Source organism: Ictidomys tridecemlineatus, chromosome 2 (assembly GCF_052094955.1).
Source record: "Ictidomys tridecemlineatus isolate mIctTri1 chromosome 2, mIctTri1.hap1, whole genome shotgun sequence".
NCBI lineage: Eukaryota > Metazoa > Chordata > Mammalia > Rodentia > Sciuridae > Ictidomys > Ictidomys tridecemlineatus.
The window spans coordinates 2,807,622-2,834,647 of NC_135478.1; the positions used below are offsets into that span (position 1 = coordinate 2,807,622).

At 62.8% G+C, this 27,026-nt stretch overlaps 3 protein-coding genes and 2 long non-coding RNA genes across 16 annotated transcripts in view; 3 read left to right on the forward strand and 2 right to left on the reverse strand.

The window, feature by feature from the left end:
• Positions 1-34: 34 nt before the first annotated feature.
• On the forward strand, positions 35-11,533 carry Tnfaip8l1 (TNF alpha induced protein 8 like 1). Of its 5 annotated transcripts, none has more exons than XM_040290663.2 (3): positions 839-2,562; positions 2,812-2,993; positions 8,242-11,533. In XM_040290663.2, exons 1-3 carry the CDS (start codon positions 2,402-2,404, stop codon positions 8,808-8,810), a joined length of 912 nt encoding a protein of 303 aa, XP_040146597.1. In that variant the 5' UTR covers positions 839-2,401; the 3' UTR covers positions 8,811-11,533. The 5 variants fall into 5 exon arrangements, with proteins under 5 accessions (XP_005332108.2, XP_005332109.2, XP_077890144.1 ...); XM_040290664.2 differs by having other exon boundaries at positions 8,245-11,533; XM_005332051.4 differs by lacking the exons at positions 839-2,562; positions 2,812-2,993 and adding an exon at positions 35-337.
• Positions 3,007-5,904, forward strand: LOC144371655 (uncharacterized). The gene is made up of 2 exons (XR_013431618.1): positions 3,007-4,645; positions 5,102-5,904. It is a non-coding gene; the product is annotated as an uncharacterized LOC144371655 (long non-coding RNA).
• On the reverse strand, positions 10,510-20,757 carry Mydgf (myeloid derived growth factor). The gene is made up of 6 exons (XM_005332053.5): positions 20,530-20,757; positions 19,825-19,875; positions 15,271-15,332; positions 13,282-13,363; positions 12,103-12,175; positions 10,510-10,941 (listed from the first exon to the last, which is right to left on the reverse strand). Exons 1-6 carry the CDS (start codon positions 20,698-20,700, stop codon positions 10,862-10,864), a joined length of 519 nt encoding a protein of 172 aa, XP_005332110.1. The 5' UTR covers positions 20,701-20,757; the 3' UTR covers positions 10,510-10,861.
• A 13-nt stretch (positions 20,758-20,770) lies between these two features.
• LOC120891546 (uncharacterized) lies at positions 20,771-22,194 on the forward strand. The gene is made up of 2 exons (XR_005736048.2): positions 20,771-21,554; positions 22,087-22,194. It is a non-coding gene; the product is annotated as an uncharacterized LOC120891546 (long non-coding RNA).
• A 1,676-nt stretch (positions 22,195-23,870) lies between these two features.
• The window catches only part of Dpp9 (dipeptidyl peptidase 9), a 37,191-nt gene continuing 34,035 nt past the window's right edge, over positions 23,871-27,026 (reverse strand). For all 8 annotated transcript variants that reach the window (XM_078033998.1, XM_078034003.1, XM_040290656.2 and 5 more), the window contains one exon: positions 23,871-25,753. In XM_078033998.1, the coding sequence (XP_077890124.1) occupies positions 25,661-25,753 (93 nt within the window). In that variant the 3' untranslated portion in view covers positions 23,871-25,660. The remainder of the gene's footprint in view (positions 25,754-27,026) is intronic.

Here is a 27,026-nt window from a genome sequence, read left to right on the forward strand (position 1 = left end):
CTCAGCGATTCCGGAGGAATCCCCCAGCGCCTGGCCCCGCCCCGAGCTCCGCCCCCTCCGCCTCCCGCCGCAGAGACTCGCTTTCATTGGTCCCTTTGTACGTCGCCCGCGCTTCCATTGGTTGAGCCAGGACCAAACTCCCGCCCAGTTCTCTTCCGCGCGGGAGGGAGAGGAACGGGGGCGGAGTTTAGTGGGGGCGTGGCCATGGGCGTGGTCAAGCGGCCCGCCCCGCCCAGTCCCCCAACCTCAGGGGAAGGTCCCGCAGCCGCGGAAAGAGGTCCGGCCCTACGGAGGCGGTGGACGGATCATGGTCGCACTGTAGCGACCCGGAGAGCAGGTGAGCAAGCAGTGCCAGGTGGCCCCTGGCTGGCTGCCCTCTGTTCCCCCCACCCCCGCTCCCTCATGTCCCTGCCCCCCCCTCATGTCCCTGCACCCTACATCTGCCTGTCTGCATTCCTACCTCAGTTTCCCCCGTCTCGGGCACTCTTGGGCCTTATGAGTTAGGGGAAGACAGATTGGATCTGAGCTGCCCTCGCCTCAGGCGTGGGGACCCGCTCTGGGACCAGTGCCCAACCCCCTGGGGACTTTGATGGACTCTGCCCCTTTAACAGTGCAGGGCAGCAGGTGCTTGGACAGATTCCGGATCTGGAGGGCCTTCCGGGTGGTGGGCAGCGCCGCCAGAGGTGTGCAGGTGGGAATGAGTCGGGTTCTGGCTGGTCCAGGAACCCAGGACAGCCAGGGCCAGGCCCTGCAAGCTCGCCAGTGGCCTTGGACTCAGTGTCCCTAGCAGTGAGCTGGGGCTGCCCCCCGCCAGGTAATTAGCAGGGATCCTGACCTGCGTCTCTGGCCTCCTGGCCTCTTCTGTGGTGGTTCACTGGGCCTATTTCCCAGGAGGGTAAACTGAGGCCTGGAAGGGAGCCAGCAAATGGCCAGGAGAAGACCGGAGACAGGGGTGGAGTCTGCTGTCCACCTGATTCTCTTTTCCTCAGCATCTTCTCTGGGGGAGCAGCCCCAGCCTTAAACAGGCCTCTGTGGTCACTTCTGGAGCTCAGCTGGTGGCCGGAGGGTCTGAGCCGGACAGCCCAGTGGTTGGGGAGCTCAGGTAGACCCGACTCTGCCGGCCGCGGTGGCACTTGAACAGGTAGCTCATTCTCCAGGTCACTCTGTACAGTGTCAGGGCTTCGGGAGGATTCAGCGCAGGAACCCGTCCCTCCCGTGGCCACGCCTGGGGCCAGCCTCGCAGACCTGCCTAGCCTCAGGGCCATGGCCCATGCTGCGCCTGCCGTCATGCGGCAGGTGCACAGGCGCCAACTTTCAAACCTAACAAGTTGAGTAAAATGGGCTGGGCCAGAACCTGCCCAGCGGCGGGCGGCTGGGAGGGTGGAGGAGGCGAACCCAGGAACGAGGAGCTGCGCCCAGCCCCGGGACACCTGGGCTTGGCTGAAGGCCGCGCGGCCAGTGGCTGGTGAGTGCTGGACCACGCACTGACCGGACAAGAGGCAGTGCCCCTAAGCGAAGGGACTAGCCAGGCGGCCCTGGGTGGGACGGGTGTCCTGGGCCTGGTTTCTCCGCCGAGGCCTGAGCAGACCAGGGCTCCCGCCCAGTGGGGCTGCTGTGGCCTGCTGCCTGGTTCAGTGAGGGGGTCCAGGGCCGGGAGAGTGTACCCTGAGGTCAGAACTCCAGGTGTCCTGGAGCGACCCACCCAGAGTCTGGTGCTCCAGAACGGCTCGTGCTGTGGGGTGCAGCCAGGTGCTGGGGGAGACCAGGAGCCGGGTCTTGGTGCAGTCACCAGCGTGCCCACTGCCCCGCACAGGGTCAGCGCGCACTGGACACCCTCCCTGGAACCCCACCAGGGGAGTCTAGCTCAGGTGCCTCTGGCGAGGGTGTGAGCCTCAGCTCCCCAGGGTCTCCTTGTCCTTCTGGAGAGGCCTGAGATGATGAGGGCTGGGAGGGGGGAGTCCTGTGAGTCCCCACCAAGGGCCCCTTGAGGGAACCTGCCCCCGAGCTCTCACTCCCAAGGGCCAGGGTGGGCCAGCAGAGCTTGCCAGGCCACCGCTACTCATCGGTGCCTCCCTTTGTCTGTCTTGGCCCTCAGTCTCCCTGGCTGGCCAATGGGGCCCTTGGATGACATCTGTGACATTGTGTCCTTCTGCTTATTTATGCAACAAATGGGTCCTGGGCACCTCTGACAAGTCAACCTGGTGCAGGGACCAGGGACCCAGCTGACAGAAGGGGACGTGGTGCCTGCCCACACTTGGCTCCACTTGGGGTGGGGAAGTGGTTGTGGCTCTTCCAGAAAAATCACTGTGATTTGTTGGAGCTGCATGATGAGGAACGGGCCAGACAAATGGGGACGTTTGTCTGAATGGGAATCTGGGAGGGCTTCCTGAGAAGGTGACACATGAGCCCAGGCCTCAGTGACATCAAAGAACCGCCACATGGAGACCTGTGGGGAAGCACTCCAGGCAGAGGTACAGCCTGTGCAAAGGCCCTGGGGCGGGACAAGCCTGGCCTGTTGGAGGCGCAGCAAGAAGCTGAGTGGCTGCGGCAGAGGAGTGCCAGGTAGAGGGGACTGGGGGGGTCGAGCAGGGCCTTGCGGCCCAGGGGCCACCTGACTTTGAGCCCCAGGGAGATGGGAGGTGGAGGGCTGTGGGCAGAGGAGGCAGGGGCCTGACCCGGGGGCTCAAGGGCGCCCTCTGGCTGGCGTGGGAGGAGTCGGGCCAGAGCGGAGGGGCCAGGATGGAGGCGTGGAGGGGGAGGGGGTGCCAGCTGGGGCACCTTTGAGGGCGCTGTCCTGTGTGGTGCCCTCAGGCTTCTGTTGCTGTTGAAGACCTTCTGCCACGCCGAGCCGCAGCCGTCTGTCCCCGGCAGGTTGGCGGTGGGCTGTGGTGTGTCCCAGCCCCCAGGACAGCCAGCGGGAGGACCCCACCCAGCCTCGGGGTGGCTCCTGAGGACCCGGAGAACCCAGTTTGAGAACCACTGGTGGCCCCCAGGTGTGGCAGGCCCCTCTGTCACTTGCTGCAGGGCAGGTGGCCCCTGCTCCCAAGGCCTGAGGGGCGGATGGCAGGGTGGGCGTGGTGGGCTGAGGCCACCCCGGGACGCCCAGCAGGGCTGGCAGGGAGAGGCGGGGCCGGCTGGCCCTGCTGAGCCGCCATCAATTATTGACACCCTTTGTGTGGGACATGAAGAATTCATGGGACCGGGTGCCCCGGGGTGGTGGCCCGCGGCAGCCAGCGGACGGGGCGCTGCTGGGTTGGCAGGCACTCTGCCATCTCGTCGTTAAACACGCGGAACCTGCGCCCGGGACATGAATCCTGTTAAAATAAAGGGGGGCTGTGTGCGGCCCAGGAGCGCAGAGCCCGCCAGCCCCCAGGAAAGAGGGTAAAGGCAGGGAACATTATTCAGCCACAGAGAGGAGCGAGGTGACCCAGAGGGACGCGGGTGGCCCTGAGGACCAGCGAGGGCCAGACGCACAAGGTGTCACCCAGTGAGGGAGACGGCCGTGAAAGAAGAGCGCACAGCTGGCACGGGGACCCCTGGGTGCAGGGCTGGGGGCAGGGGCTGCTCCTGGGGCAGGCTCCTTTGGGGACGATGGAACGTTCTGGAACGAGGTAGAAGTGATGGTGGCACAGCTCGGCCGGCGTGTGAGTCCCACGGAATCGGAGCTCTGGGTGCGGGAGTTCTGAGTGCGGGGACCCTGTTCAGTGTGCTGTGACACGAAAGAGCAAAAGGGGTGAGTGTTCAGGCAGGGACTTCCCACTGCCTCGCAGCACGTGGCTGCTCCCTGCTCGGGCGGTTCTCGGGGTTCGGTGGCAGTGATGGGCGTCACCTCCAGCGGTGGTCCCTGATACCCAGTTAGCAGGCTGCACTGGGCCGAGGAGGGCGACCTACACCGTGGGAATCGGCTGAGGACACGCCGCTGTCCTGCTGGGTGTCTAGACCAGGGCCGGCAGGTGTTTTAGAGGGCCACACCGTAGATCCTAGTGTGGAGACCCGGATGGGCCCGTGGGAAGGAAGGGTGTGGCTGAGTGCCGACCAAACTTTATTGGCTGCCTGGCGCGGTGGCGCACACCCGTCATCCCAGTGGCTTGGGAGGCTGAGGCAGGAGGATGGTGAGTTCAAAGCCAGCCTCCACAATGGCGAGGCCCTGAGCAGCTCCGTGAGACCCGTCTCTAAATAAAATACAAAATAGGGCTGGGGTGGGGCTCGGTGGTCCAGGGCCCCGAGTTCCATCCCCAGGACCAAAAAACCAAAAAACTTTACTGACAAAAACAGGCAGGGGCCACAGTTTGCCAACTTTTTAGTTTTTTTAAGTAGGTGAGTCACAGCTGCTGGAAAGAGACTGTCTTCATCTCTGCTCCTGGAGACTGAGGCCAGGGCCTGGCATAAAGGAGGCACGACTTCACCACCACGAACACACCCCCGGCCTCTGCCGGCGGGTTTTTTTTTTTTTTTTTAGAGAGAGAGAGAGTTTTTTAGTATTTACTTTTCAGTTTTCGGTGGACACACATCTTGACTTTTTGTGGCGCTGAGGATGGAACCGAGCGCTTAGCGCTGAGCCACCTCCCCAGCCCTGCGGCCAGCTGAGCAAGACCTGCCTCACACTGTGAAGAGGGCGGCGCGTGGCCAGTGCGGAGCACCTGGGGTCAGTCCCGGGATGGGGAAAAGCGTCCGCAGGGTCCTCTGTGCTTGTGAGGAAAACAGGACGTTCCGCCTGTGGCGGGCAGGGGCAGGGCCCGGGCATCCAGCCACGCTCAGAGCAGCCTCTCGGCCCCGTCACGTCCAGGCGGCCTGTGCGTGGCTCAGAGATTAGGACAGTCCTGCACTGTGGCCCCTGAGGCGGGAGCTGGACTGTCCCGGGATGGGACACACGGGCCACCGGAACTCACTGTCCCATCAGCGAGGGCCGCCAGCCTTTTGGGGGGAATCCCTCTTTAAGGAAACACTGAGCCCCACTGTGCGCCTGGCAGCAGGGAAGGCATTCACAGACCTCAGTTGGTGTGATAGTTTCTTTTTCTTTTTTTTTCTGAATTATGGTTTGGGTCAAATTCTGATTTTTGATTCCTTGGATTTACTTACTTATTTTTCCTTTTTGGTTCAGGGGATGGGACTTGCCGGAGCCACTCCCCAGCCCTGTCTTGTGTTTGGTTTAGAGACAGGGTCTCCCCGAGTTGCTTTCCATCTCGCCATCGCTGAGGCTGGCTTTGAACCGCGATCCTCCTGCCTCAGCCTCCCAAGCCGTGGGCTGACAGGCGGAGCCCACCGTGCCCGCCTCCTTGGGTTATTGCGCGTTTTATAGAGTGAGTTGTAAAACACAGTAAGGGCCGGACATTAAGTGATCAGCTCAGTGAGACGGGATTCCCAGGCCACAGGACTCGCCACTTCACCTCCAGTTCAGGGGTTCACGAGATTGTGCAGCCACCACCTCTGTCTAGTTCCAGAACCTTCCATCACCACAAAAGGCACCCGCCCCACGAGCTTCCCCCAGCCCTGCACCCACAGGTCCACAACTCGTCTTGGACCCCCCTGTCCTGGCATTTTTGTCACTGGGTCACACACTGTGGCCTGGTGTGTCTGCTGTCACCGAACACAAGGTCCTCAGGTCCATCCAGAGTGCACCCTGCTCCTGCTGGTGGCCAGATGGTGCTGGGTGTGCTGGACCTCGCCGGGTGAGCGCCTTCATCAGGGCTTGGTTTGGTGCTGGGTGAAGGCCAGCCTCCGGATGCGCCAGCCCCCGCTCTGCCCTCCTTGTCTCACCTGACGGTGGCGGAGGGCAGGTGCTGCTGCCCAGGGACCCCACCTCGGGGGGACTGGAACTTTGGGAAGGCAGGGACAGGGTCTCTTGCCGTGTTCCTCGTGCCTTGTACACAGTTGGTGCTCCATAAATGCTTTTTGAGCCACTGAGTGAGTGAGTGAGCCAAGTTCCTGAAGCTGCAGCGCGCTGCCTTGGCTCACAATGACATGGGACAGTGGTGAGCAGGGACCAGGGACGCTGGTGCTGGGGAGGGGCCCCAGGGGAGGCTCTGCCTGTGGCTGGTGCGGGCCCCCTGCCTCCTGCAGGAAGGAAGGCCTGGGTTATTTTGGTCCATAGCCCTGTCCCCTGGGAGCGTGGCCACATGCCTGTCTGGTGGTGTGGGGGGACTCTCTAGAACAATGGGTCAGGGAGGAGGAGGGGAGGCCGCGCAGCCGGCTGCCCCAGGTGTGGCAGGTCCAGGGCTGGCCCAGCGGGCCGCGAGGGGAGGCCGCAGCTGCTCTGTCCTCGGCCCCTCTTCCCGTGGGGGGTGCTTCTGGGACCGGCCCCTCCTGATGCCTGCCCACAGCCCAGCTCCCCTCGAACCAACGTCAGACTTGCAGATGGGCCCTCGAGGCCAGAGAAGGGCGGGGCTCCACCCAGGGGCGCACAGCCTCTGAGGTGGGCCTCCTTCCTGGAGGCAGAGGAAGGCCTGTGCCCTCGTCGTCCCTCCAGCCCGGGTTCCGGTCCCGGAGTTTGCTGGCTTCCTGTGCCACGCGCTGTTCCCAGCAGGGAACACAGAACCCAGGCTCTGGGCTTCCCCAGCAGACACCCAGGGCTCCCGGACGTGACTTCCCGGCTGCTGGGGGGGAGGTCCAGGTGGAGGGAGCGGAATGTTCTGGAGAAGCCGGCAGGAGGAGGGCCGGGTGGCCAGCTGAAGCCCCGGCTGCTCTCTCCAGGCGCTGGGCTCTGGCCCCGGGACGCGGCCTTGACCACAGCCTCTGCCCAGGACCAAGCTGTCCCAGTTGTCTGCCTCTTGGGGACGGGGACTGAGACTCAGGGAGTTGTGCGGCGTGCCCCGGAGGCCAGCGGGAGCCGGCCTTCAGTGGCAGGGGACACTCCTGACCTCTAAGCCTGTGGGCATCAGGGAATGCAGGGGGCTGGATTCCGAGGGTCTGAGGCAGCCGGTGGCGTCTCGCTGTGTGGTCCTGGGTGGGCAGCTCAGCCTCTCTGAGCCTGTCCCTTTTCTGGAGGATGGGCCACCAACCCAGCAGCTGGTAGGAATAGTGGCACGGTGCGTGTGGCCGCCACGTGGCACTGGGTCAAGGGCACTGGCCTGGCCTGTGGAGAGCAGGGTCCAGTGAGAGGCGGGGGCAGGGAAGGCCTGGCCTGACCTCTGAGGGCGGCTGCGGCTGGGCCGCCTCCCGGGGCCTGAGTTGGCACAAAGAAGGGCTTTGGGGGACTCCGGGGGGTGGGGCTGCCTGGCATCCTGGCTGGCCCTGGGGTGACGCAGGAGGGGACCCGGGCCCTGGGGGTGGTCTCACGCTGCCCCTCCTCCTGGCTCTTCAGGCAGAAGGTTCTGGAGTCTCTAAGGACACAGTGGAGAAGGGGACCCGCGGGCACCACTGCTCAGGGGAGGGCCTCACCCTCCTGGGGCTCCGGACGGCTTCCTGGGGTGGTCTCCAGGGAGGGGGGTCTCCAGGGAGGGGGGTCTCCAGGGAGGGGGGTGGTCTCCAGGGAGGGGGGGGTCTCCAGGGAGGGGGGTCTCCAGGGAGGGGGGTCTCCAGGGAGGGCGTGGGCCTGGGGAGGTACTCAGGGTCACCCAGGGAGGCGGCAGCCCTGGGCCCGTGGAGCTGCCCGCTGGTCTCCAGCAGAAGGGCGATGCCAGCCCTGCAGCCGGGCCGTCGGGAGCCCCGGGCCGCTGGCACGAAGGACCAGGCAGAGAACGGGGGCACAGAGACCCTGCTCCCCAGCTGCCCGCGCACCTGGCCCTCGCCTGGGCCCTTGCGGGCAGCAGCGGGAAGTGGGAGCTGCTGCAGAGCCCACTGCCTGGGGGCTGCCCGCAGCCTGTTCTGACCCTGCAGCCTCCGAGCTCTCTGTCCAGCTGTCCGTCTGTCTGTCATGGCCCTGCAGGGAGGGGGCTGGGACTAGGGGGCTGCTCACCAGGTCCCTCTCATGGGGCTGCGGGAGGGGACTGGGAGTTGGGGTGGGACAGGGGCCAGGATCCCGCAGCCACTGGCCCTGAGCCCCTCAGCTCACGGCCGGGCGCAGGGGCTTTGGGGGGCTGCAGCGGGCGCTGCGGGCGGCGCACTTAGCAGGCCTCCCGGATCCTCCACTCCGCACCCTTCCTTGACTCCAACGCTCTTACTCTTTTTAAAGCGACAGATGCCCTGTGCCCCCCAGGGTCCGCTGGGGCTGTCTGTCCCCAGCCCTCCCCACCCAGGCGTCCAGAGACGGGCAGGGCAGGGGCACTCGAGGCGGGCGGCTGATGCGTGGTCTGTCTGCCCCAGCAGGGCCCATGGACACCTTCAGCACCAAGAGTCTGGCCCTGCAGGCCCAAAAGAAGGTCCTGAGCAAGATGGCGTCCAAGGCCACGGTGGCCGTGCTCCTGGACGACACCAGCAGCCAGGTGCTGGATGAGCTGTACCGGGCCACCAAGGAGTTCACGCGCAGCCGCAAGGAGGCGCAGAAGGTGGTGAAGAACCTGGTCAAGGTGGTCGTGAAGCTGGGCGTGCTGCTGCGCGCCGGGCAGCTGGGCAGCCGCGAGCTGGAGCTGCTGGGGCGCTTCCGCCAGAGGGCCCGCGGCCTGGCCCTGACCGCGCTCAGCTTCCACCAGGTGGCCTTCACCTTCGACCGGCGCGTGCTGGTGGCCGGGCTGCAGGAGTGCCGTGACCTGCTGCACCAGGCCGCCGGCCCGCACCTGACCGCCAAGTCCCACGGCCGCATCAACCACGTCTTCAGCCACGTGGCCAACTGCGACTTCCTGGCCGCGCTCTACGGCCCGGCCGAGCCCTACCGCTCCCACCTCCGCGGGATCTGCGAGGGCCTCGGCAGGCTGCTGGACGAGGACAGCATCTGACCCCCGGGCGGCGCCCAGGACTCGGCCCGACCCTGTCCCTCTAGCCAAACCTGCTGGGCCACCCTGTCCAGCTCCTGCAGCAGCAGCTCTGAGGACCCGTGGCACCCTCCTCCCCACCCTGTGTGACAGGCAGGCGCCCATCAGGGCCAGGTGCCTCACGCCCAGAGCCACTGCCTGCTCAGGCCACCTGTTGTCCTCCCCCGTTCCATGTCCTGGGCTGACCGCAGGCCACCTGCCTGCTCCCCTCAAACCACTGCGTGGGTTTCCAAAGTAGGGCTTCCCGGTCCTGGTGCTGGACACTGGTCACCCAAGCAGGTCACGGAAGGAAAGGGTGCAAGGGGTCAAACTGTCCCCCAGTCCACGTTCCCCCTGGCCCTGGGAGGGGCCGCCTCTGGAAGGGTGTCCCTGTCAGCACTGTCCCCATATGGGGAACGTGGGCCCAGACGCACAAGCGAGGACATCAGGTGACCGTGGAGGCCGAGCAAGGTGACACTTAAACAAAACAAGGTGCTGAGGACTGCCGGCCACCTCCGGAGGCCAGGACAAAGCGCATCCCCGACTCGGGGTGGGCAAAGCCATGTGAGCGTGTCCTTTAATCATAATTTCATGATGGAAATCAACATTTTCTTTCTGGGACTGCAAGGCTGGGCGCGGCCAGGACAGCGCGGCCACACACAGCAGGCCCAGATCCGTGGTCAGCAGAGGCCTGGCCTGGCCGTGCATAGGTGGGGTGGGGACACCTGCGCTGCCCGCTGGGAGGCCGGGCTGTCTCCACCAGCTGTCGGGTGCCTGGGATGGGCAACCTGGCATTGAGGTGCCCCCAGGCTGGGCGGGCAGGGCTGATGGCACCCGGGGAGTCCGTACCCGCTGTCACCATGGCAGCAGGAGCCGCACAGGGCTCCAGAGCCTCGTCCGGGCACCGTGCCACCCGCGGAGCCCTGTAAGGGACACCTGCTCCTCCAGACCCTGGCTCTCCTGCTGCCCGTGCCGCGGTCAGAGCCAAGTTGAGGGTGGCCCTCGGGGCATGGCTTCCGCTCGCCCACCCAGAGCTTTTGCTGAGAGCAGCTCCTGCCTCTGCCTGCCGAGGGGACCCTCTAACACCAGGGCAGGGGCCCACCCTGGTGTCCGCAAGAAGCCCCAGGCTGAGCTGGACAGGTCATGGTGGGCTGCCCCGCCGTGGCCATGTCTGTGGCCCTGGGTGACGAGCTCCGTTTCTGCCCCACTGGTCACGCGACCTGGGGTTCACTTCAGCTCCACCCGGATGCGCGGCCGTCTGTTTTAGAGGCTGTGGCTGTCCCTGCAAGGGCACCCCGGTCCTGTGTCCTGGGGGTGGCCATCAGCTGTCCTGCACAGGCTGCGGCAGCCCCTGCCCCAGGGTGGAGGGTCACACCCCGAGGCCCTGGGGAGGGACTCTTTAGCACTGCCCCCTGGAGGCCGCTCCTGGGGTCCAGGGACCTCCTCTCAGGAGACCTGCACCGAGACCCTTGCTCTGCGTCTTCCAGGTGTGGGCAGGTGCCCCACGTGCTCGGGCGCAGCACAGGGGGACAGCAGTGTCACCTCCAGGGCTGGCCCAGCACCAGTGTGTGGACACCCTGCGCCAGGGCTGGGCGAGGCCAGAGCTTCATCCACAGGGAGTCGGCTCTGCAGATGCCGTGACGCAGGCAGGCCACGTCCGGCAGGGAGGACCGTAGGTGCCAGGGGCTGTCCACGGGCTCCTTTTATTGGTTTTATTTATTTAAATACAAAAGAAGAGTCTGTCCCTCCCGGCTGTCGGGAGGGTGGTCCTGGAGCCGGGTGCTGGGTGGGGTTCAGAGGGAGCATGTGGCTCCTGTGCCTGGCGGGGCCCCACAGGGACGCAGGCTGGCTCCAGAAGAGCCCTCTGGTTATGGGGACCAGCGCTCTAGCCCTGGGGGCCAGTGTGCGGTGGAGGTGGGGCTCTGTGCCAGCGGCGGGGTCCCCGGGACATGGGGGGGACCAGAGCTCCCTGCAGAGCCAGCACTGGGCCGGGCCCCGGCTCCTCCAGCGGGCGACACCCTGCGCCTGGTGGGCAGTCACAGCTCACTGTGGGCGGCCTTGGCCACGATCACCAGCTTGGACAGCTCAGCCTTGAAGGCCCCGGGCCTGTGGGACACTGCAAGAGACAAGAGCGTCGTCAGACGGCCACATGCCACCCGAGGCCCAGGAACCTGGGGCGCTGTGGGGGGGCAGGGAGGCGCATCTGGCAGTGGCCCCACGTGGCAGGCTCCGGGTGGCACCAGGTACGAAGCCAGCCTGGGAGAGCCAGGCAGGAGCAGGTAGGGTGGCCGAGCCGCCAGCTGCTGCCCTCTGTGGCCATGATCATCTTCCAGCACCGCGGACGCTGGCTCTCCCCTTGTCAGTGAGTGCGACGGCTGAGGGGGACCCTCTGTCCCTCCCTGGCTCGGCACCTGCCCTGCACAGCCGAACGTGGCTCGAGGACACCGATGGGCTCAGACCACGGGGAGGACCCCATGCTGCCCGGCTCCCCCGCTGCCCTCAGCCTCCAGCCCGCGGGCGCCTCGGGTGCCCAGCCCTGTTTCCCACGGAGCTCGCCCTGGGCGCCCAGCGGCAGTGACTTTCCACACTCGTGTGCAGCAGGCACCGCGGAGCTGGGCTGCGGCCTGAGCGGGCACAGCCTGTGCACCGAGCGCGGTTAACGTTCTTAAATTGCTTTAAAAAAAATAAAGAGATTTCTTTTGTTCCAAGTTTTGAGACGGGGTCTCACTGTGCTGCCCAGGCTGGCCTCACTCCCAGGCGATCCTCCTGCCTCAGCCTCCTGAGAAGCGGGGACCACAGGAGCTGCATGATGCGCAGCAGGAACAGCAGTGTGGCATGGAGAAGCCACCTCAAGTCCACCTGTCCCTGTCGTCCAGTCTCACTGGCACGTGGCCAACCCACTTGCTGCCACTAGGAGTGCGTCCCTGAGGCTGAGAGGCGTGGGGCTGGGTGTGGCTCAGGGCTAGGCACCTGGCAGCACGCGAGGCCTCGGGTCCCTTTCCAGCACAGGTGGGTCATGCCTCTGAGGATGGGGACCCAGCCCGCCCTGGCTTCGTACCTGGCCCTGCCACTCTCCCCCGTCAGAGCCAAGGCAGAGCCAGCCCTTGGCCTCCAGATCAGCCAAGTGACTCTCTCTTCCAACTGCTCAGGCCCTGTGACAGCGACACGGTGGCACTGACCCTGTGGGCCCAGCATGGGGGAAGCTTCTGTGCTGTGACACTGTCCCCAAGGCTTGGTGACTCACCCCGCCCCTCAGGCCCCCTCTCTGGTCACCCACCTGCTGTTTTGGTGACTTCAAATTCCTCGGTTTTCAGAGGAACGTCGCTTTCTCTTTCAAACGCAGCTTTTGACTGGAAAGGAACAGGGAGACGTTACTAGAAGCCACAAGAGCAGCAGCAGGACGGGCAGTGCCCCGCAGCAGGCAAGGGCCCCCCAGGGGCAGCCGCGGACGTGAGACCTCTCCTGGCCCAAGCCACCAGCATTGGACACAGCGTAATTTTCATAATTTAAAAAATAATTTACGGAAATGATTCTTGCATCATAATCTCTTAAGCGTGATTTTAGAAAATCATAACTGGTGGGCACACTTGCTGGTGGCCACGCCTGTCACCCCAGCGACTGGGGAGGCAAGTCCAAGGCCAGCCTCGGCAACTCAGAGGCCCTAAGAGCTCACTGAGACCCTGTCTCTAAATGAACAATAGTGGCTGGGGCTGCGCCCAGCGGGAGAGCGCTGGCCTAGCTAGCATGTGCGAAGCCCTGGGTTCGACCCTCAGCACCACATAAAAATAAACTAAATAAAGGTTTAAATAACCAATAGAGAGGCTGGCAGGGCGGGGCGGTGGCCCAGTGGTAGGGCACTGGCCTGCATGTGGGAGGCACTGGGTTCGATTCTCAGCACCACATACAAATAAAAATAAAGTTCTATCAACAACTAAAACACATACATTAAAAAATGCCAGACAGGTGAATCATCCGGGAGGCGGCTCACGGGGGGGCGCCCTGGGCGCTGTCCCGGAGGAACGCTTAGCGCACCAGGCCCCGGGTTCCGCTCCCAGGGCTGAAAAAAACTTTAAAGTTAAAAAATCAAAATTATTTCTTTCAAGTCAGCCAAAAGGGAGGCCGTGGGCAGCAGGTCACTTGGAAGGGTCACCCAGCAGGGCATGTGCTGTGGCTGAGGTCTGTCATGCTGACCTAGAGGGCAGGAGACTCCTGGATCCCTGCCAGAACCGGGTGACCAAGGAGGGCCCCAGTGCCCCTGCTGCCTGCCAGGCCTCGGGCACCAGCACCTCCTGGTGGCGCCCCGTGTCCCGGGGGACGGGCAGATGTGAGGAGTTTCCAAACTGTTTCTGACCGGGATTCAAGTGGGGCCCTGGTGGGACCCCAGGGTGTCCACGTGGAGGTCTGCGGCCCGGGGAGCAGCGCGGGGTGCCCCAGGCCGCTCTGCGGCTGCACTCACGTAGGCCATGGCGTACTCGATCTCTGCGCCCCGCACTTCGGCCTGGAACTGCGTGAAGTAGAGGTAGGACTTCCCCTGAGGCCTGCGGAGAAGTGGGAGGTCAGACCAGCCTGGGGCAGCCCGGGCCCTGCGGAGAGCCTGCCAGGACCTGTGCTGGGCTGGGCCTGCCGTGGGCGGTGGTCAGCTGGTTCGGAGCCTGCCACAGGGACACTGTTTCCCGGAATTGCTGACCCCAGGAAGGAAGGGCAGCGTCCGTCCAAACCAGCCTCCTGTGCCGAACACACTGGCCGCTCACCCCTGGCATGAGCCCTCGGGGGCTGGGACGCGCGTGCTCATGGGCTGCACATTCTTGGAGTCCACGCCGTTATTTCAGTGGGGGGCTGTGCGGGGAGGGCGGCGCGTGGCCAGACTCTGCAGCGGGGGCTGCTGCCTGGGTCACAGGAGGTTCAATTGGGGGCACTGGAGGAGCGGCAAGGTCGAAGCAGAGGGGTCACGAGGGGACGGCGGGAGCAGGGAGAGGTGCCCGAGCCCAAGGGGGACGAGGTCCTGGGTGCCGGGCTCCATGAAGCTGTGGGAGTGGACCATGAGAGGGCCCGGGCCCCCGAGGAGCTCCTGGTTGACTTCCTCAGCCTCAATGGCCACTGCCAGGCCCTGAGCAGAGGGTCAAGGTGCGAGGTCTGGGCCAGGCCCACTCAGGTCTGACCGCAGCTGGCAGGCAGCAGGCCCAGTGCCGGAGGAGCCCAGGGGTCAGAAAGGAGGACACGGGCTCAGGCGAGCACCCGGCCCCACCACCGTGGGCCTGCAGAGCTGCATCCAGAGAGGCCGGGCTCGGGGCGTCATGAAGGAGAGGGTCACCACCAAGGGGTCTCCCTGCGCCTGGCCCCTGCATCTGCAGCGCCCCCGGAGGCCGCACCACCAGGTCTCGGCGGGCTGGCGATGGCTCAGCCTGTCCTCCACTTAACAGCCCTCGGCTGCCGCCTGCTCCCCCAGGGCCTGCCGCACAGCTCTGTGGGCCTGCCTGAGCAAGGTGCCCGGGGAGAAGGGCGGGGCCCAGCGCTGAGGCCCCCAGGCCAACCCTGCCTCCCTCCCCCTGTCCCACCACGTCTAGGGTCGCAGGGACACAGCCAGAGCGGGAAGGGACATGGGGCAGGGCTGTCTGATTCCGGAGGCCTGTGGCCTGCGGGTGGTCAGGAACCAGAGGCAGGGTCCAGCTCAGCTGCCTAGGGGACACAGCAGGGCAGGTCCAGGAGGAGCTGAGCACAGGCCCTGCTGGTGCCACTCTGGACAGGCAATGGCTTCCCACGGCCTCGGGCCCCCCATGCCAAAGAACTGCGTCTCCCCCAGGCCCAGAGGCCCAGAGCCCACCCTGCCAAGTGCCAAGTGCCACGCAGGCGCCTCCCCGGTCCTCCTCCAGTGCCCCCTCGGCCCACACCCTGCCTCTCTGCCCCCCAGTCTGCTGGCCTTGAGACCGCCCTGCCTCCTTCTGCTGGACAGGCCAGGGTCCTGCCAGAGCCCTGGGGAACGCTACTCAGCCACGCAGAGGACGGAGGCTGTGACACACGCTGCAGCCGCGGCAGACCTGGGCACTTGTGCTCCGGGAGCCAGAGGCCCAAGGCCACAGTGCGTGACCCAGTGACAGGAGACGTCCAAGACGGGATGAGGCTGTGGGTGCCGGGGGCTGTAGAGGGACAGGCTGGCTATTCATGGGGATAAGGCCGGTTGTGGGTGATAGAATGTTCTGGAACTAGACAGAGACGATGGCTGCACAGCCTCGGGAGCGTCTAACTGTCACGGAGCCCGTTCTTCAGAAGGCTGAATTCTATCTCCGTGGCTCCCTGCCACCCCTGGGCCAGGGGACAGTTTTCAGGAAGCCCTCACAGCGTTCCCCCCAGACCACACCCCCCTGCGCCCTGTGCTCCTCCGGCCTCCTGGACAGCACCTGGCCACGTGGTCAGGGCAGCGGCAGGCCCTGTGCTGGGCGGGGCTCACCTCCAGATGGTGCAGGTGAAGTGCTGGTGGTCCTCGCTGGTGCCCAGACTCATCTGCCACTGCTGCGGGGAGAAGGCGGCACAGGTCACTCACCAGCGACTCCCGATGCCAGGCTGCCCCGCCCCCCGGGCTCTGGTGACTTCCCATCCCAAGGTCTCGCCCCTCCCGAGAACCAGCGCGGTCCAGCCCCTGGGTAAGGGACCACGGAGGACTCGACCCAGGGAGGGCCCAGGCTCTAGGAGGGAAAAGCTGGACGCCCACGAGGCTCCTGCCCGTCGACCACACAGCGCACGGGGACGTCCCGGGCTGGGGCAGCCGGGCTCGAGAGGGCAGAGCGCAGGACCTGGGAGAGGGAGTGGCGGGGGCAGGGAGGCCGCACCGAAGGCACCAGCGACCAGGCGGACCGGGTGCCCGCCTCTCCCTGCGTGACTTCTCTCAAGGAGCAGGAGTCTAGAGACTCTGGAGGGAAAAGGCGGCGCCTGACACTGGTTCCCGGAAGAGTCCAGAGAAAGGGAATAAGACAGGCACCAGGCCGCGCTCCTGGCGCCCCCAGACCCGCGAGCTGCGGTCGGCATGGGCCCTGAAGTCCACCATGAGCCTGGGCACCACGGGGCAGCAGCTGTGGCAGGACACCGGTGACCGGTGACAGAAACCAGCCCAGGCTGGGGCGGGGGCTCAGCAGCAGAGGCTCGCCCAGCATGTGGGAGGCCCTGGGTTGGACTCTGAGCACCGCATATCAATAAAGGAATAAAATAAAGGTCCTTCAACATCTAAAAAACAGTAAAAAACATGCACACTCTGGGCTGGGGTGTGTGAGCGGCAGCGCGCTCGCCTGGCATCGCGGGGCGCTGGGTTCAATCCTCAGCACCACATATAAATAAAATAAAGATGTTGTGGGCTGGGGATGTGGCTCAAGCGGTAGCGCACTCGCCTGGCATGCGTGCGGCCCGGGTTCGATCCTCAGCACCACATACCAACAAAGATGTTGTGTCCGCCGAGAACTAAAAATAAATATTAAAAATTCTCTCTCTCTCTCTCTCTCTCTCTCCTGTCTCACTCTCTCTTTAAAAAAAAAAAAAAAGATGTTGTGTCCACCGAGAACTAAAAAAAATATTTAAAAATTCTCTCTCTCTCTCTTTCTCCAACAAAACAAAACAAAACAACAACAAAAATACACACACACAAAAACCCACTAACCCCAGAAGAATAACCCAGGAACTTCTCACGGCCTCCGGACTCCAGCCAAATGGCGGTGGAAAGCTGCCCTGCGTCCTGGCTGCCTGGCAACCTGGCAGCATGACCCTCGTCCAGTCCGATCACTGGCCCCGGCTTAACACGCAGGTCCTCGTCCCTAGAGGCGAGGCCATGTCTATGTCACCTCCAGCGGGCGCTTTGCCTGGGAGTACAAGTGTGGGGACCACCGCTCCCCGTGAGCAGGGAGCCCCCGGTGCCGCGTTGGCTTATTTTCTAATCAGAAACGCCTGTTTGTGGCCCCGCAGGCTCTGGACACCACGACAGTTGAGCTTGGTGAGGTGCCTGGAGGGGGTCACCCCGGAGGCCCAGGAGGCTTCCCCAGCTCTTTCTTTTTTCAGTGTTTCTTTTGGTCGGACAAATACCTTTGTTTTTATTTATTTTTTTAATGTGGTGCTGAGGGCCGACCCCAGCGAGGGCTCCGCCAAGGAGCCCCGCCCCGCCCAATCCCCCCCCCTTAAAGGTTCCTAAAGGCGAGTCCCCTGAGGGCCAGGCTGAGGCAGGAGGATCACAAGTTCCAGATCAGCCTCAGCAACTCGTGAGGCCGCCCTCAGCACCAACCAGGGAGGGCCGGGGCGGGGGATGCACGACGCGGCGGCTTCCAGGACGGCCACGTCACCCCAAGAGGAGGCCCGTTCCCACGAGCAGTCACCTGTCCCTCCCCAACCTTGCACCATGAATCCACGTCCTGCCTCTGGACTCTCCTGTCCTGGACATTCCCTGTCACTGGAGCCACATACTGTGTGGCCTTTCACATCTGGTTCTCCGCACGAGGTCCTTGAGGGCCATCCACACTAGAGCATGTCACCTCTCTCTTGTTCCTGACTGCATGATACTCCACTGCAGGGAAGTCCCACATCACATGTTCCACTCACTCGCTAATGAACACTCGGTGGCCAGTGCTTCATGGCCACCGCAGGAAGGCTGCTATGAACACTCTTGTGTGGGCCTCAGTCGCTGCTGCGGCTGGCTCGGTCGGCAGGGCTCCTTTATTTATGGGAAACGGCCATGACGTTTTCCAGAGGAGCTCCGCCTGTGACTCTACTTTCTGGTGGCTCCAGATGTCACTGCACTGCAGTGCTGTGAGGACTGTCCCTCTGCCTGGGTCCCTGAGGCCAGCTGGCTGCACCAACCATGGTGAAGGGACACAGATGCTGCCCTCGCCTGTGGCCCACCGGCTCCCACCTCCTCCGGGCCTCGGGCCGCAAGCCTGCCCTTCCAGACAAAGTGCCCGGGCCTCTCCGCAGCCTCAGTGTCCATCTCCCTGGACACCGCAGGTCATCTCAGAATCCATCCTGGCATTTGCCCGCGAGGCGGCAGGGAGACGGGAAGCCCATGGATCCACCTGTCGGGCAGCAGCCACAGGCACCATCCAGCTTGGGCCGCCAGCCCCCCGCAGCTGTCTGGGGACATTCGTGGCTGTTACAACTCAAGGTTCTCCTGGCCTGGAGTGGGTGGAGGCCACAGACTGCGCCACACCCTGTGGTGCCCGGGAGGCCCACTTAAGAGAGTGGCCAGCCCCGGTGTCCAGGGCACAGAGGGGAGAGGCCTGCCCTTGGCACCGCGTGTGCTTCTCTGATTGGGCAAGCGGAGGCCCGGCCTGCTGGGAGTGCTCCTGCCTCAGCGTCCACCGTCGGGATTCCCAGCAGCGTCCATCTCTAGGCTATGTCCTTACGGCTGCTCTGGAATTAGAGAGCGTTCCCTGAGCCTGGGGGTGGGGAGGGACGTCACCCCAGGGATGCAGGATGCTCTCCCGGGTTCCAGGTAGCAGCTCTGCCTCCTAACATCCTGAGAAGGTGCCCCTCCTCAGACGCTAACTGCTGTCCCTCCAGGGACTCCACCTGGATCACAGGGCACCTCCTCTGACGGGGCCCTTGCTGCACTCACTTCCTGTGGCTGCTGCAACAGATCGCCACACACTTAGTGGCTCACAGCGACAGAAACGGAGGCTCTCACAGTTCTGCAGGCGAAGTCCAAAATCAAGGTGTGGCCAGGGCTGTGCCCCCCCAGCTGCGGGGCTCCAGGTGACCCTTGGCTGGGGCTGCTTCACGCCCGTCTCTGCAGGGCTGTCTCCTCCGTATGCCCCTCTTCCATCAAGCCAATCTCCACTGTGTCCCTCATCAGGACGCTCATATTGGACTGAGGGCCCAACCGGACACCTGGAGGCCGTTTCCATCTTACGGTCCTTCACATAATCACACTGGCCAAGACAGACACTTTCTACATAAGGCCCCACTCATGGGTTCCAAGACTTGGGTACCGACCGACCTTTTGTGGGGACGCCATCCAACCCACTATGCTGATGAACAAGTCACCACAGACTTGGCCTACACCCCCCACTGGGTGCAGACCCCAGGCGCACACGCTCAGCAAGGGCCCTGCCACCCAGCTGCGCTCGGTCCAGTCCTCGTCAACTCTTTATTTTGAAACAGGGCCTACGTGGCTGAGGCTGGCCTGGAACTCGTGGTCCTCCTCCTGGGCCTGCTGGGCAGCTGGGACAACAGTGTGCACCTCTGCCCCGACTCACGCTCATTTACCGCTTCACAGTTCTGCAGATCAGAAGCCAGGACACGGCATGCTGGGCCCTGTTTAGTCTCATGCGGCTGAAACCAATGCAGTGGCCAGGTAGTGTCTCACCTGCTGCTCAGGGTCCTCTTCCACGTTCCCCGGTTGTGGCAGAATTCAATTCCTTGCAGTTGCAGGACTGAAGCCCCATTTCCTTACTCTCAGCTCCCAGAAGCCACCTGTGCTCCTTGCAATGGGGTCCCTTCAAAGTCAGTTAGGGTACACTGTATCCTTCCCACTTAATGAATTTTTCCTTTATTTCCTCTTCCGCTGACAGCTGGAGAGAACAGCCGGCAAGGAATGGAACCTTGTTCCTCCAACTGCAAAGAGCTGAATTCTGCCCATAACCCAACAGGCCTCTAAGAGGACTCTCCCCAGAGCCTGCAGATAAGGGCCAGGAGGGAAACCTTGATTTTGGCTTCACACAGTGTCCAGCTGGGCCAACCCTGACTCTCTACAGACCTGAGAGACAACAAACGGTATTGCCTAAAGTCACTAAATGTGTAGCACTCTGTCATTCAGCACAGAAAAGGAAAGTAGCACCTCTGGTAGAGGCCAATGAGAACGGCAGTCTTGTCTAGAGCTCGCTCGCTCGCTCTGTGGACAAAAGAGCACGATCACCCCTCTATTCAGTGGCTCACCATCGGAGCTCAATGCCGAGACTCATGAAACCCAGCCTCACTGTCCCCTGGAGAGCATCTCCGCATGACAAGGTATATGCACTCCCCAACAACTCACCTCGTTGGTGCCCCCCTGAGAAGCGTAGGTGAACATGCAGGTGAACTTGTCCTAGAGGAGGGAAAGCGGGTTAGTAGGGAGCACAGGTCCCCTCCGAGGAAGTCCCTGGAGGCCAACCCTGACACCCCCAGCAGCTACTGACCGGGCTGCCCTGACCGCCTCTCTTCCTACCCCTGGGTTCCAGGGTCAGCAAACAATCCCCTGATTTCTGGGGAAAGGCCACACTCACTCCAGCAACCATGGGTTTTGGAGGCAAGGGCACGAGGGGCTCCTGGCCAAGCGAAAACTGACTTGGTCCTCTGCGAACGGGGCTGGCGGGACCCCTTATAAGGAGGCACTGGGCACCGTGGACACCGCGGGCACGAGGGGAGGCTGCGGGCCGAGGGGACCCCGACGGGCAGGGGCAGAGCTGGGCCAGGGACGGAGCCGCCTCGCACCTGCGGGACCCGCGGTGACCTCGCGCGGCCCTGCAGGGCCCCTGCCCCTCTGCCTCGGGCCGAGCTCCCACCTCAGAGTCGCGAGGCCAGGACGCCGCGGGCAGGTGACAGGTGGGCCGGGGCTGTAGCCACGCCCCTCGGAGGCGCGGAGCCCCCGAGGCCCCGCCTCCCGCCAGGTCCTCAGTGACCGCCCCCCCCACCGAGGCCGGTGTCCCTCGCCCAGACGGCACCAGCTCGCTCAAACGCCCGGGGCGGCGGTGGCACGTACCCCGGGGCCCACGTTCTGGGAGAAGGAGTGCACGACGCCCCCAGGCCGCACGTCAAACGCCACCGTCATGGGCTCGGACACCGCCTCCGCCGGCCTCAGCGCTACGACCAACAGCAGCGCAGCCCACCAGCCCGCGCTGCCGCCGTCCCTCTTTCCGCTGGGCGCCGCCATCTTGGGATCGGGTCCTCGGCTCAGGGCGGGCGGACGGGACGCGGCGAGGGACACGCGCGGCGCCCGACGCCGGCCACGTCGGCGTCTGCGCCGTCACGTGGCCATACGCCCCGCCCGTTCGCCATCTTGGGGGCGGGGCTTGGGCGTCGGTGTCCCGCGTTCGGCGCTTCCGCTTGGGGCGCGGGACGAGTTGTCGCCCGAGCTGGACGCCTGGTCCCGGTGGCAGCCCAGTCCGCCGGGGACGCAGAGGGAGTGTGCTCGTTTAACAGTGGCCTTGTTTCTGTGTCACTTTAAATGTGTCTCCTGCCTCTGCTTTTAGGTGATGCCACTTAGCACGTCGCCGGCGGCTGTCGCCGTCGTACACAGACACCCTGCGTGTTTCGCTAAGGGTCTGGAGGGGCTGCTCATGTAAAAATGCTGGTTTGGGCTTTTTTTTCCTTTTTTCCGTGGCGCCGTGGAAGGCGGCTTGGGTGGACAGACCTGCAGGAGTCTGTCCTCCTCCGCTCCAGCAGGACGCGAAGGGCACGTGCCCCGACTCAGGAGCACCCCCCCCCCGCACTTACCAGTGACAAAGGGGAAAAGTAAGGTGGTGGTGGCCCCCCGTCACCCAGGGGGCGAAGTTAACATCGCTAATAATGACAGCGACATCACAGACCTGCTGGGACGTGCTGAGAGGGGCACAGTCTGATCTTGAGCTTACCACTGGACAGATGTGAATCAAGGACATTCTACAGAATAACTGACAGGCTCCAGGAGTGTGTCCCATAACAGACTGAGAAACCATCACAGAATGAGACACAGGAGGAAGAGCTGTTCAAAGTCTGATGCAGTCCGTAGGGTGGTGGACGGGACAGGTAGATGGTCACCCCTGGCCTCAGGCACCCCGCTCTCTGCAGCTCCTGAAGAAGCTGCCCCTAGGCGGAGCTGGACTGAGCTGTTGGGGGGCTCCGGACAATTTTTGCAACTTATCTTAGAGCCTGAAATTACTTCAGAATGAACAATGAAAAAGAAAAAAAACCCAAACCCTCCTTTAAGAGTTGACAGGAGGGTTAAGTGAGGGAACGCGGGTGGAATTCCTCTCCCAGACTGGGAGAGCTCTAGTTGCCACTACAGACAGATGCCCATTAGGAAAGGCCAGGCTTTCCCGGCGGCTCGGGAGGCAGACAGGAGGGTTGCAAGTTCAAAGCCAGCCTCAACAACAGCGAGGCACTAAGTAACTGAGACCTTGTCTCTCAATAAAATGTTCAATAGGGCTGGGGATGTGACTCAGTGGTTGTGTGCCTCTGAGTTCAATCCCTGGTACCCTCTCTCCCCACCAAAAAAAAACCCTCTAGGCTTTCATATTGATCTAGAAACATTAAAACAAATTTTTTTCCATTTGTACAGGGATAATGCACTCTACTAAATACGCAATGTTGATGTGGGTTTGATTACAGAAGCTGGTAAAGTATTGTGTAAGTGCTGGCAAAAATAAAAGAAATTCCAGGCTTTCAAGTTTGGAAGGAAGTCATTGTTTTGGTTACAAATTGCCTAAGATGTCAGGAAAACACCAGTGGACAGGTCTGGAGGGTGAGGTATTCCTAGTCCTTCTGGTGATGGAAGAGCGATCCAGGGGAAACTGTCCTCGGTAAATCCCCGAAGCCAGCCCTGCTCACCCTTGGAGGAGCTAAACACTCTTCCCCAGACACGAGGCTGGGGCTAGCATCCTGGAGCTTAGGAGGGTCCTGCCAAAGCCTCCGCAGCTGATGGGAAGGCCAGGCTGGGTGAGTTCCTTCCTCTTGGCCAGGTGGGGAGGTGCACACCTGTCATCCCCGCAGATGTAGTTCAGTGCCCCGGGTTCCATCCCTAGCACCAAAAGAGGAGCGGGCAGGGAGGGAGGGAAATGCCCTCCTCTTGGCCACTGCCTGCTCTGGGCACTAGAAGCTGGACAACCACACTTGTTTTCCTGGGGCGTCTGACACAGCTGGGTTCCACTGACAGATTCCCCATCACCTTGTCACCACCCAGCTTCAGCCTGTCACCATGAAGGATTCAGTTAGTGGCCAAGCTCTGTGGACAGCAGGTATTTCAGCTGTGACTGTGTCTGTAGAAAGACCCCGAGTCCCAAGCAACTTCTGTTCTTCCTTTTTTCTTTCTAACAAACATGAGAAATAAATCACTGTGAAGGGATTAAAAGGTCCCTGTCATCCCAAAGACCTTGCCTTCTAATCCTGACAGTGAGCCCAGCATCCCACAGGAGTGGGTCTGACCTTGTGGACATCTCTTCTGTCCAGGAGCCCTGGAGGGGTGGGTGGACGCACAGGGGTACCGTGTAGGAAGCACTCTTGCTGAGTGCTGGCCATGGGAATCTGTGCAGGTGACAACATGGAGCAGAAGGCAAAGTGCATGTGAAAAGGGGTAAAACCCAAATAAGGCCCGGAGCCAGATCGGGAGCCGGCAGCCTCAGGGAGCCGGATGGGGGCACCCCAGGCTCTTGGTACCACTTTCTCAACTTCCTGTGTGTCTCTCTGGCTTGTCCGTCTTTGGCGGTGCTGGGACGGAACCCAGGGCTCCGTGCATGCCAAGCACAGGCTCTGCCATGAGCCATGCCCCAGCCTACAGCTGTCACGCATGCGCTCTGTGTGCTGTGCTGGGGACAGAACCCAGGGCCTGGCGTGGGCAGGCAAGTGCTGTCCCACTGAGCCACACCCCAGCCGTATTATTACTTTTAAATGTGTCTGAAAGGCAAACGACCCCAGGTGAATACCTGCAGCAGGCTGCGCAGGGAGGGGACCTCTGTCACAGTGTTCCTTGCCAATCAGGAGAGTCCACAAACAAAAGTAACCCAGCCTGGGAGGAGCAGCCCCTGTGGTGACAGGATTCCCCCTGCAGCCAAGAAGACAGTGGGCCTAGCTGCCACCCACTCCCTTCTTTCCCCTTGCATAGTGGCCCTGGACAGGAAGTGACCCACTCAAGACTAACAACACTCCTCATTAAATGAGTGAGGTAGGACAGTTGATGAAAGTGCAGGTCTCCGGCAGCCAGGCCTCCTTGGGCAACCTCAGCAACCCCTTTCCCACCGGCTTGGTCATTCTGTGATCTCTGTGATCTTTAGCCTGTGAGTCGAGTGTGCCCCTAGTTATTCGATTTCGCAATGTTAAGTGAACGACATTTTCTTTTTCTCAACAGAATGGTTTTTTAAGATTCATTGGCTGAGCTTCTTACCATTACAACACACTGAGATTGACATATGTATGACAATGGACTGATTTCCTTCACATATAAAGAGCACCTACAAATCAATGAGGCCCACAGGTCAAATAAAGGTGGACAAAGGACAGAAACAAATGACTACTAGAAAACGGATGTTTTAAAATATGAAAAGATCACCACAGGAAAGAACAATGGAGTTTTACCTAGAGGTGCCACTCGTAAGACTGGCAAAGATGATGCCATTTGGTAACACATTGTATTGGGAGCAGAACAGAGAAACAGGCACGCTCTGCACCTCTCTTGGGGGGAGGTACTTGAGGGGTTCTCTTTGGGAGGCAGTTTGGTAATAGTCTTCAGATTTATGTAAATGTGCCTTCTTGCCTGTGGTGCTGGGCTGGGCCCGAGGCAAGCTGTCCCCCTGAGCCACAGCCCAGCCCTTATTTTTTGGGACAGGATGTCATTAAGTTAACTGCCTGGGCCTGAGTTTTTGGTTTCTAATTCATTTTTTAGAATTGGGCTTCCCAAAGGACGGAGAGAGGGCCGGGGCAGGCAGTCTGGCCCAGCACTGTAAACCTCAATGCCCAAGCCGCCCCACCAAGGCCTCCCTGGGTCTTAGCTGTTGGGACAGAAACGCAGAGGGCACGGATCTTCCCGCCTGGCCCTTGTGATCCTGTGGACAAGGACAGGGCGGGGGGGGGGGGGGAGCATGGCACCAGCAGGGCGCAGCTGGCCTCTGGCCCCTTGCAGGTGGGATGCTCTGGCCAGGCCCCGCCCGGCGGCCCTGCTGAGGCTGTGGCAGGGGCCCCGCCCTCCAGCTCTGGCCTCAGCAGGCGGCAAGGCTTCCGTGTGGGACTGTTTAATGAGTCTACTTCTCACACACATAATTATAAAAGAATAAGAATCGACAAAAATATTTTCTTTCCATAATATGTAGAGGTGGTTTCTGTTTTTCCTTTTCTTTCTTCTGTTCCGTTCGCCTGATCTCTTGGCAGGGAGGCAAAGGGAGAGTGTGACCCCGCGGTGGGGCGTTTCCAGCTCCCAACCCCAGAACCTGGCACACGGGGGCCAGGCACGTGGCTGCCCCTGGGCTAGTGAGGGGCCGGCAGCCACAGGCACCCAGAACCACCGGACAGCACGGCGCCGGGGCGGCCCTGCTGCTCCGCCCTGGGCTGGGCAGTGGGCTCAGGCACCTCGGCTGGGCCGCAGCGCCGCCGTCCAGCGCACGCCCGGGTCTCATTCAGGTACCCCTTGCTTTCTGTCTTTTAAATAATTATTTAAAATGCCCCCGAAACACAACACAGATATGAAGTGGGTGGCCGGCGGGAGGACAGGCGTCTGCATGCTCCTGTGCTGGGGACGGTGGCTGGCTGGGGGTGGGAGGAGAGGCCCGAGCCACAGGGTGGAGACCCAGGGCAGGTAGGTGGGAGCCTCCCGGCCCCCAGTCTCTTCTGTGTCTCCAGAGCCCTGTGGGGACATGGCCTTCTCCTTCCAGAAGGCAGGGCGAGGAGGGACGACTCGAGGCAGTGCCTCGTGCAGAGAGGCCACCATCTCTGTCCTGGCCACCAAGAAGCAGCAAGCAAAGAACCCGGGAGCAGTGAGGAGGAAGACCAAGGCTTCAGGGCAGCGAAGGCAGCGCTCCCCGGCTCCAGGGCTGTCGGGCGGGGTGCTGGGAGGAGGCACCTCCACAGGGCCTGGGCCACCAGGTGCTTCCGGCCTGGTCCCCCGCAGGGGCAGAGGCCCTTGTGCTCTGTGTGGAGCTCCTGGCGGCTCAGAGGTATTCCTGCAGGAAGTGCAGCAGCGTGACCTCGTAGTGCTCGCCGGACTCGGGGCAGCGGATGCTGTGTCTCTCGTTGGGGTAGATCTGCGGGAGACAGGCGCGGGCTGGGTGCTCCGGGAGCCCACCTCTGACATCCCCCGGGGAACACGGGCATTTCCTGGAAGCGCGGGGAGAAGTCCAGGCCCCCCTGGCTCCTTGGCAGGGTTCAGGAAGTGTGGGTGGAAGGGGTGCCCCTTCCTCACCCCTCCCGGGCGAGGAGGCCAAGGTGGGGCCTAGGAGGGCGCCCTTACCCTCCGCCACTCCAAGCTCCAGGCCCCAGGCTGCGGCCCGGCACTGTGCCGGGGTCAGAACCAGCGGATGCCCTGACCTATGCTGCCCATGCCCGGCCCCTGGGCGGGGGAGACAGAGACACTGGTCTGGTTCCTGCCATAAAGCAGCCTTCCAACAGCTCCCTGCTGCCCCCAGGGGCCAAGGAGCAGGCCTCACACCAGGGAGCCCCTCCCAAGGACCCAGCTCTGCAGCACACTGGGGCTGCCCAGCAGCACAGGCAGGTGCCATTCCCCGCCTCTTCCTGCCAGGGAAATGGGCTTCAGGTCCATCCGTCCTCTCCAGGTCCTCAACCACCACCCAGACACTAGGCCACCCGCTGGTCTACTCTCCTCTACCCTTGTCTTTAATCCATCCCTGGGTGAGTCACCAACTAGGACCTCTGCCAGGACTCGCCAACCAGTGCAGCCCCTAGGGCTGCATGGGATGGGGCGAGTGCCCCGTCAGCTCTTCAGCCTCCCTCCTGTGCCCTCACAGACACTGACCCCTTTCTATCACAGCACCCTCCTCCAACAGGCAAGGCCATCCTTCTAAGGCCCCATCCCCAACTGACGAAGGCCAGCCTCCCCAGCCAGGCCTCCCCACCGACGCTCCACCCAATCAGTGGAGCCCTCCTAAACCCACCACACCTCACTGTCCCCAAGGCCACACCCAGCTGGCCCCACCCCCACGCTGCTCAGGCTGCTCTGGCCACTTGTTCCCCAAGCTCCTTCCTCCTACAGACCAAGTTGTCCCAGGCCTGGGTCCACAGGACTCGGGGACCCCTGGGTCCCACATGCCCCTGCTCAGGGGAGTCCCTCAGGCCCCGTGAGCCCTTGTAAGATCCCCACCTCCAGGAAACCACTGGACCCTGGAAGCAGAGACTTCCAGGGTCCAGTGGTCTGCTCCCAGCGGGTGCCTCTGAGTCAGCCATGGCTGTGCCCCTCCTGACCCAGCTGGGGGGTTCTGGGTTCCCAGCCTGAAGGTGGCATGGGACTCGGAGGCACCATACACAGCAGCGCGATAACCCAGGGACCCGGGGTCCTTGGGG

What these genes read in the sequence shown, in the direction of transcription:
- Mydgf (XM_005332053.5), bottom strand. Translation starts at nt 20,700, where the DNA reads ATGGCGGCGCCCAGCGGAAAGAGGGACGGCGGCAGCGCGGGCTGGTGG. An exon ending in CTCAGGGGGGCACCAACGAG is followed by an intron (nt 15,333 to 19,824) that starts GTGAGTTGTTGG and finishes TTCTCCCCGCAG; the next exon opens with CAGTGGCAGATGAGTCTGGG. An exon ending in TCGAGTACGCCATGGCCTAC is followed by an intron (nt 12,176 to 13,281) that starts GTGAGTGCAGCC and finishes GTTCCTTTCCAG; the next exon opens with TCAAAAGCTGCGTTTGAAAG.
- Tnfaip8l1 (XM_040290663.2), top strand. Translation starts at nt 2,402, where the DNA reads ATGAGCCCAGGCCTCAGTGACATCAAAGAACCGCCACATGGAGACCTG. An exon ending in CTGCGGCAGAGGAGTGCCAG is followed by an intron (nt 2,563 to 2,811) that starts GTAGAGGGGACT and finishes TGGTGCCCTCAG; the next exon opens with GCTTCTGTTGCTGTTGAAGA. An exon ending in GAACCACTGGTGGCCCCCAG is followed by an intron (nt 2,994 to 8,241) that starts GTGTGGCAGGCC and finishes TGTCTGCCCCAG; the next exon opens with CAGGGCCCATGGACACCTTC.